General features: G+C 40.3%; 1 protein-coding gene across 1 annotated transcript in view; it reads left to right on the top strand.

Moving 5' to 3' along the window:
- The window catches only part of LOC117523086 (neutral amino acid transporter A-like), a 49,687-nt gene extending 41,306 nt beyond the window's left edge, over positions 1 to 8,381 (top strand). The window contains exons 6-8 of the mRNA XM_034184502.1: positions 1,957 to 2,151; positions 2,261 to 2,395; positions 8,066 to 8,381. Of these exons, the coding sequence (XP_034040393.1) occupies positions 1,957 to 2,151; positions 2,261 to 2,395; positions 8,066 to 8,303 (568 nt within the window). The 3' untranslated portion in view covers positions 8,304 to 8,381. The remainder of the gene's footprint in view (positions 1 to 1,956; positions 2,152 to 2,260; positions 2,396 to 8,065) is intronic.
- Positions 8,382 to 9,355: the final 974 nt, after the last annotated feature.

Below are 9,355 nucleotides of genomic sequence, written 5' to 3' on the forward strand. Positions count from 1 at the left end.
GGACTTGCGATCCACATGAACAAATTTCATCAACATCCTCTCAAATGTTTATCTAGATCTCAGTTCCAGAATATATTGCCAATCACCTCCAAAATTGAATCACTTATTTCCCGGAACACTGTCTATCTGCTGACCGGATGTTATTGAAATCCATTCATTCCGTTTTGAGTTATCCTGTTAACAGACAAACGAGCAAACAGAGAATTATTTCAGACATTAACAACAGTCACATTTGTTTGTGTTTTTTGTTGTTGTTTGTTTTTCTAACATTTTACCTGTGAATACACCCTGCAACATTACTAACATCACTAAAATGTCACAGAGTGCATAAATAATAAGTCCATGTTACCTTATTTTGCATACTTTGAGACTGTTTTCAGACAGTCAGCAGTCTGTCTGTTCATTAGCAGGGCCAGCTATGTAATCTGTATTCAGCCCAACCAAAAACAGAAATAACATTTTAATTCCTGCACACTCATACTTTGTCTTCAGGTCAGTAATGTGTTTTTGACTCTTTTTTGAAAAGAGGAAAACCAGTATTTGGTGTTGTTTATAGCACTTTTTTTTGTTGTTTTTTGCCATTGCATAAATAATATCTTATTTAGTGTGAAACATTTTACCTAAAGGGATGATATTGTGCAAAATCTATTCTTATCTAATGTTTATGGCTATGTGTAACTATGGTTTCACATTAAATATCCCCATATTTCCATTTCTGTGCACTGCCAAACTCTCCTGTGTATGTAACATTAATTTGTTGGTACAAGTTCAGAAGTTACTACTAATACTACTACAACCTCTCAAAGTATGACTATTACTCCTTAGAAGAATAAATTGGTTTTAGATTTATCACTTTAGCAGCTGTTCTGACTGATACTGAGATAATATCAGTTATCAAGTTGTTCACCAATGAATATGGCTTTATACACCCTGAAGGTAAAACAACTTCATAACGATTTTATCATATACCAAATGATAAATGCACGCAGAACACAATGCACATGCTCTTCCTTCACTCACTGCCTCCAGGGGTACGGATGCAGGACCCGCAAAGGATCCAAGTCATGGCCATGGAGCTCTGCGACTGCGATTACGAGACCATGCAGCGGGCGCTGCACATCAAAACAGCCAGCGTAGTCTCTGGACCTGTTGCTGCATGCAGCTCGGCACAGCAGACAGGGGGGCAGTGTGAGTGGCCCGCTGCGGCGCTTACCGAGCCCGCAGACTCAGTAAGTGAATCGGAGGCAGTGAGAGCAATCACGGTGATGCCGACCGGTGCCGCGACCGGCCCGCCTGATAAGGACGCAGAACACAATGCGCTGTTTAAAAAAAAAAAAAGAAGCATGCAAAATTGCACTAAAAAAATCTGTGAAACTGCGAGGCCGCGAAAGGGAGTTACGTTCTAAAAATAACCCACGATAGGCAAAATCCGCAAAGTAGTCAGCTTTATTTTTTACAATTATTATAGATGTTTTAAGGCTGTAAAACCCCTCACTACACACTTTATACACTTTTCTCAAACACTTTTCTCTCCTGTGTAAACACTCAAAGTTCAAACCTTAGTAGAAAAAATAGAATGTTTTCCTATAAATAATTATGATGGCTTTTGGAACTAACAAATTTCTTTTTAACGATCAGCCTATGAGGTTGGACTTATAAGAAATTATTAATAGTGACTCATCAGTATTTCATAGTTCCTCTGACCGTGCCTCTTCGTCGTCCGCTGACCGGATTGGCTGATTACTCGGGTGGTATGAAAAATATTACCCGTCTGCGAAAAGGGTGTATTGCTATTTATTCTTTACTGTTTTATCCAACAACATTGGATAAAATATCATTTATAGGTATATGATAATAGTTCATAATAATCCAGATTTTATTGCTTTAAAAAGACTATTAGGTGACCATGACTAGTCTCAGATGAGTTACCCTCCATCCCCTTCTTTCCGTTTGCAGTTCAGCAACTCTTCCGTCAATGATTAAGTGCGTTGAGGAGAACAACGGTGTTGACAAACGCATTAGCCGCTTCATCCTTCCCATTGGTGCCACCGTTAACATGGACGGTGCGGCCATTTTCCAATGCATCGCCGCCGTCTTCATTGCTCAACTCAACAACGTGGAGCTCAATGCTGGACAAATCTTTACCATCTTGTAAGTTCACACAGTTATGAGCAAAAAAGACTATTTGGGCTGGGGGGTGGCTAATATTCTGTGTTTTTATAATTAATGGTCGATGTGGTATTTTTGTTGTCGTCCGTAGGGTGACCGCCACCGCCTCCAGCGTGGGTGCAGCAGGAATCCCAGCAGGTGGCATCATTACAATCGCCATCATCTTAGAAGCCATTGGACTGCCAACCAACGATCTGTCTCTCATGCTAGCTGTTGACTGGATTGTGTAAGTAATATCTGTCAGCTCACTTCCTTAGCCACAGTAGCTTTGCATCGTCACATTCATTATGCTGCCAAATTTGATGTCAACAACTCTAGAACAGCAAACAAAAGGAAACCACTTTTTCAAGTAATGCTACAAATAAACTCTCCAGTGACCAGTTTGGGGTGGGGGTGTCAAATAAACACAGATAGTGGTGGGCGCAGTTTAGCTAATCAGCTAACAGCTTATTAGAGAAGCTAACTTTTTGTTAGTTGATTAGCTTTTTGGGGTGCAAATCCCCTGATATTGCCTTGCAAAATTTCCGAGTGCTCATTTTGGATGGTGACCACAGGAAATCCGAAACTGTCTGAATGAATAACATCCTCACTAAGGCAGAGAAAAGTCATTATCTTAGTTCACATTATGGCTGATGAACGGAAGGCATCTGCAAATTTTCTAAATTAATAAGACCAAAATTAACAGAAGTCACAGCTTGGTTGACAATTGAAGGTTTCAACAGATCATCAGATCATCCACAGAATAAGGGAAGGTCCTCATTCTTTGGATGGACATAATCAGTGTTTGTGTAAACTTCATAATCATCTCACAAAGGAATTCTTTCATGTAACTCTGTAATAGGTGGTGTCTCACAAAGGGTTTTGGTTTTTCTCTCTAAGAACCAACACTTTTTATTGTGTTTTTCCACAATAAATCTAAATATATCAGACTCAGTTGAGTACAGTCATTCTTTATACATTTAAAGTGGTACTATGCAACTCAGGTCAGTTTTTCGCCGTTTTCTCTTTTTTTTTTTTTTGGTCGCATTCTTGTCTACAGAGCTCTCCCTAGAGCTCGGTAGTAGATATGTCAAAAAACTGTTGTTAAAAACTTACCTCCAGCTCCCCCCTCCCCCCACTGTCCATGTGCATATGTTTCCAACGAAGCAGGAGAATGCAGTCTGTGGAGTGACAATAGAGTTTTCATGTGACGTATTGGCCACGTGATTTTTGCGCCCCGTGGCCATTTTGGATTACAACGTGGGGGCCGCTGTGATACGCTACGTGCATTTGGTGAACAATTGCAGAAGCTTCAACAATGGTCAACTTTAGTGCTGTCGTCGGTTGTTCAAACCGAGGTGCTAAAAATGAGGCAGGTTGCTCATTTTACAGGATACCAGCAGTTATTGTGCATCAAGCAGTGAAGTGTTACAAGCTTTCTAAGCGATGCAGAGAGACCTGGCTGAGGAGAATAGGCAGAGCAGATCTGAAGGAAGCTTTTATATGGCCAGAAACAAGCAGACCACCGTAAATCCACCGGTGGAAAAGCTCAGAGGAAGCAGCTGGTTACCAAAGCCGCCTGGAAGAGTGCTCCAGCTACCGCGGTGTGAAGAAGCGTCACCATTACAGGCCTGGCACAGTGGCGCTGAGAGAGATCTGCTGCTACCAGAAATCCACTGAGTTGCTGATCCGCAAGCTGCCCTTCCAGCGCCTGGTGAGAGAAATCGCTCAGGACTTCAAGGCCGACCTCCGTTTTCAGAGCTCCCGCTGTGATGGTCTGCAGGAGGCCAGCGTAAAACTTAGCAGTTAGCTTCAGCATAATGTTTTCGTGGTTTAGCATTATCACAGTTAGGTTTTCAGTTAGTACATTAGCGGTTATTGACGCACGAGTTATTAAAGAGGAGTAAGTATAAATAAATATTTTCTGTATGAAAAAAGGAGCCCTGTGACAGACTGGTGTCCTGTCCAGGGTGAACCCAGCCTCACGCCCTACGACTGCTGCGATAGGCTCCAGCTCCCCCCCGCCCAGTGACCCTTAGTTGGTGTAAGCCGGTATAGAAAATTCATGAATGGATGGATGAAGAAGGAAAAAGTGTTTCTGTTTCATGAGAAGTCAGCAGGTGAAGAAAACCTGCCCCCGCCACCCTCAGCTTGTTTTTGGTTTTGAGCCAAAGATAAGACCCATGTGTGCAAGTTCTGCTCATGTTGTTTCAATCTCATCACTTTGCTGGGGGTGTTACATGAAGTCACATTTCAATAAATCTTCAGATGCTTTATGAGAAATATGTCAGGTAAACGTTAGTCACTTTTAATTGTACAACTTAATATCTGATAAGTGTATTCAAGTATCAGAACTCATTTTTGCCTGAGGCCATCAAATATAGCCATCGGGTATTGTGAAGGCTTTCCATCCATCCATTTGTCCATTGGAGTGAAATTTGACTCATTAATGACCAAAAATGCACAGAGGGTGATCTATAAATATTCCTTGATTTGCACAATATGAACAAATTGTTGTGAAAGTGTAGTGACACGGACCCACAACAGGGGGCGCAAATGAACGGCCAATAGATGAGCCAAAAAGTAACAATTTAATGTTGTGAAACGTGCACAACGAAATACAGACAATCTCAGAATATAATTACAGTCAGATCACAAAGGTGACGTGTGGGCAGGCTCGAGGATAGAAGACGTCTGTCCTGAGAAGAGCCGGAACCACACGATTTCTGCTGCCACAGAACCTGGTGAATACTGGAGCCGCCAAGTTCCGAATTCCCAGGTGATCACCGTCCCCGACTGTCGGATCTGGTACTGCTGGCGAGAACAAAGACAGTCAAGTGTGGGTGTGTGTACACCCAGTAACAACAACGGTGGGAATGCCACCTCCACCTCTCACTCAATATGCAGTAGAGTACCGCAGTGATTCCTCAGAGGAAAAGAGTGCCGTCCTGCACTCACTCAGCTTCCACAGAAAAAGGAACCGGTATTCCTGCAAACACTCACAATATACAGATATATTGCAAAAGAAACGGCTGAGGATATTACCTCCAAGGAAGTACGATATCTCGGCAACGAGGTGGAGATGACGTCTGGTCTTTATGGAGTGCGATGATGAAGAATCTGTGACAGCTGTCAGGAATTAATGAGTGACAGCTGTCACTCCCGGCTGTGTCCATGGCGGCAGCGCCCTCTCGTGCCTGAAGCCCACACTTCAGGCAGGGCGCCCTTTGGTGGTGGGCCAGCAGTACATCCTCTTCTGGCGGCCCACACAACACAAATGATGATTTGATTTGAACATGTACAAACTGTACGTAAGACAATAGCATCTTAATATGAGCAAAGTGGCGCAAAGCTTGCTCTTATGGTAGAAGAAGGCACAAACCGGAAATGGCACAAAAAATCTGCCCAGTGGAGAAAAAGCCACAAACCGGACAACATTGTCATAAAAAGCCACAAACTGATGGTAGACGAAGCCACAAACCGGAAATGACATGGTGAGATGCTGAAGAGCTTTGCTCGTTCATGTCCGCGACATATACATATTACGAGTGAAGCGCCGTGCAGCAGCGCAAAGCTCGCTCATGGTACAGGGAGTCCCAAACAGGAAGTGCCAAATTTTGAGTCTACAGTGAAACAGGAAATGTCAAATGTTGAACACTTCCTGGCATGGGCGGAGCTAGAGTGGAGGCCGGGGTTTCACTGGACTCCCCTGAAATCTGATTGGACACAGATGATTGACATGTCACAGCACCGCACGTCTGGTTGAAAAGAGCTGCATTTTTAAATTAGTGAGTCACATTGACTGCTAAGTTCCTCCTGTCCAGTAGTTGGTGCTGTATACCACAAAACGTTCTAATCCACCTGAGTGGAAGAAGAAAAATATTTGCCTCAGATTTGAACTGAACATGTCATTTGAACCATGGATTAATAATGACACCAACGTTATATTGGTCAGTAAACAACCATATTTTATGCCAGAAATGAGGTCCAGGTTGTTGAAAGTGGCACTTCTCTGTTAATCGGTTTGCCTTATGCGTGTGTCTCCAGTGATTTTTAAATGAGCAGGCCAGCTGTTGCTTAAATAACCTCTTAATTTTGCTGTCTGAAGGACTTAAATAACCTCTTATTTTTGATCTCTGAGTGACACCAGGATGATGCATTTCACTTAAAAATGCACATGCCACAGAGTGTTTCTCAACTGTACTCATAAGTATTGGAACATTTGGTATTTCACACATTTTTATTTGTTTATGCCATTTAAAATACAAACAAATAAATAAATCTAAAGTTATCTTCCTTAAACTCAAAATGAAAGCAAATGTCTACAACTTGATATAAATTACAGCTTCCTGATGAAGTGGTGTAGAGGAGGATTTTCTTAAAATGAAGACCTGAAAGTTCAACTACAATTTGCCAGAAAGTACATCTGAGATGCAAGCCTAGATTTGATGTTTTGGTGAAAGAAACTTTTGTATTTCTTCATAATTGATGTAAATAAAGTCCAAGACATATTCGGTGACTTGGAAATGTTCATGTTTCTGTCCTGTGACTTGTCTGAAGAAAACTGGCAATAAAACCGATTATTATTTACAGGGATTATCAAGTTTTAGATATTTACTTTAAGTTTGAGTTTGAGGAAGATCATTTTAGAAATTTTTATTCTTTACATATTTTGTATTTCTTGTATTTGAAATGGCATAAACAGATTAAAATGTGTGAAATACTTTTGGGGGGTACAGTATCCTAACCTTATGATGAGTGCAAAATGAGTGTGGTATTATTACTGTTTTGTTTAAGAATGTTTAATTTTCACTGTTGCTGTACTTTGTGTGAAATCATAGTCATATCGTATATCATACTGATATGACAATATTGAGATATGATAATTTGGCCATATTGTACAGCCCTACTGTCAACTAGCTGAAAACTTTGAATATTAATTTACATCTACATTTAAAAAAAATGCTTAAAGTGGCAGGGGGTTAAGAGGGCTGTAATTGGGCAAAATGCTTAAAAAGCCATGCTAATGCTTCCCTGAAACAGTCTGAAGGAACTTAAATGACATGGTGAGATGCTGAAGCACTTTGCTCGTTCATGTCCGCGACATATACATATTAATACTGCAAATTATAAAGAACACAATGCTCGTATGGCCAAGGGTATTTTAGCATTACGTTATAGTTTGATGTTAAATGTATTTACTAGAAAGTAGTGAACCTAAAAGAACTAGCAAATTCAATTAATGAGAAAAGCAAAGCAGTAATTTAGAAAATGCTGAATTTTATTGGGTTTGGTACAGTCTTATGTCAACGTTCACATGACCAGAATGTGACAACAGTTAAATTAAAATGAAGAACAGCCCTTTCAGTTGTGTTAGAGGATCAAAGTTAGCAAACAAAAAAATAAAGGTGAGCAATCGGGATTTAAGAACATTACAGAAAGGAACAAGTATTTCACAATGTAAAAACAAGTGATTAATGTAAGTGATTAATGCAATTGTTGTTAAATTACTCCCTATAATTTGCTGGGTTAACACTAGATTAATGGAGTCAGTCAGTCATTCAGTCAGTGGGTCTGCAAAATTTCATGAAGCAACTCCCAAAAACCTTCTCCATATCCAGTTCTGAAATTTTTGGTTCTGATCAATACAGGTGACCATTGAGCTTAGCCATGTTGGTATGTTTTATCAAATAAAATTACCATAACATAAAATAAAACCAGAAGTATTGAGTGTATATTTAAGTAAATTACTTTTTATACAGTAAGCCTCACAGAAAGATGATCTCTGTAGCTGTTTTCTTCATAAGATGGTGATGTCTGTCTTTATATAACCCACTCTACACGTACTTTAGGCTGATAACCATCCTTGCTGTGAGTCTTTTATGTGTATTCAGTTTGTGTGTATGTTTGTGTGTAGGGACCGTACTACCACAGTTGTGAATGTGGAAGGTGATGCTCTGGGTGCTGGGATCCTTCACCACATCAATCAGCAGGAGATGAAGAAGCGGCAGAAGAGCCTACAGGATGAGGAACTGACGGAGGTCCATGTGGAGGCAGCGGCCAACATTCAGGCTGAGGAGGAGTTTTCCCCACTTGTCATGCACCAAACCAAAGTATCAGCAGCCACACCAGAAGCCATTGAATCTGTGCTGTGAACTCAACAAGGCCTCGTTTTTGTTCCCTCACATTCTAACTTTTCCACACTTATAACGTTGCTGCTGAAAGGGAGCCACTGTGACTCAGTGTTCTTTTAAAATACGTCTCCGATAATTTCACTTGTGAGGAGACAACAGATTGCCATTGTTGCAATTTGTCTGCAACCTTTAGAGCAGGGGTGGGCAACTTGTTCCAGAAAGGGCCAAGAGGGTGCAGGTTTTCTTTGCAGCCACTGATTCCACCAGGTGATTTCACTGATTAACTGATTCCATCTGCTCAAAGTGATATTAATCAGTGAAATCACCTGGTGGAGTCAGTGGCTGCAAAGAAAACCTGCACCCCCTTGGCCTTAAAAATAGTCTCTGGAGTCAATGTGCCAAGAGCAAAGTTAAAGTCAAGCATTTTAATTTAAAATGTATGAATCAGACAATTGATTCCATTTCCTCAATAGTACATTAATTTTTTTTAATGTTAAGGTAGATTGTTTTTTTTTTTTTGCATCTTAAAGTTTTTGTTGTGATACACTGCAAACATACAAAATCCTACCAGGAATATTTGTCTACTTTCTTGTCAAAATAAGTAATTTACAATTAATACAAGACAAAATTAATTGCCAAATAAAATTTCAGTAAGCTATAAAAACACTTGATTTTAGATAAGTATATCTTAAATCTTGTTCAGTAACTAAGTAAGTCAGTAGGTGTGTCTTGGAAATGTCTTGTTTTGAGTCAGGGTTGACATGATATTTCTTGAAACCAACCTCAATGTGTCTTAACATCATTCCTTCAAAACGGTAAAATATGAGGTACTGCAGGGTTCTGTATTAGGTCCTCTGCAAGTCTGTCTTTACATAGCATCTGTTGGACAGATTCTGTGACACTATGGAATTACTATTCTCTGTAATGATGATGAAACTCGGCTTTAAATGTTGATTAATGCAAATAATCTCTCAGAATAGGATTTTAAAGGATTGTCTGGCCTCAGTGAAAACTGGATGTACTGTAATTTCTCACTCTTAAATTATGACAAGACTGAGGCGATGGTCATTGGT

This window comes from Thalassophryne amazonica, chromosome 13 (genome assembly GCF_902500255.1).
Source record: "Thalassophryne amazonica chromosome 13, fThaAma1.1, whole genome shotgun sequence".
In the NCBI taxonomy this organism is placed as follows: domain Eukaryota; kingdom Metazoa; phylum Chordata; class Actinopteri; order Batrachoidiformes; family Batrachoididae; genus Thalassophryne; species Thalassophryne amazonica.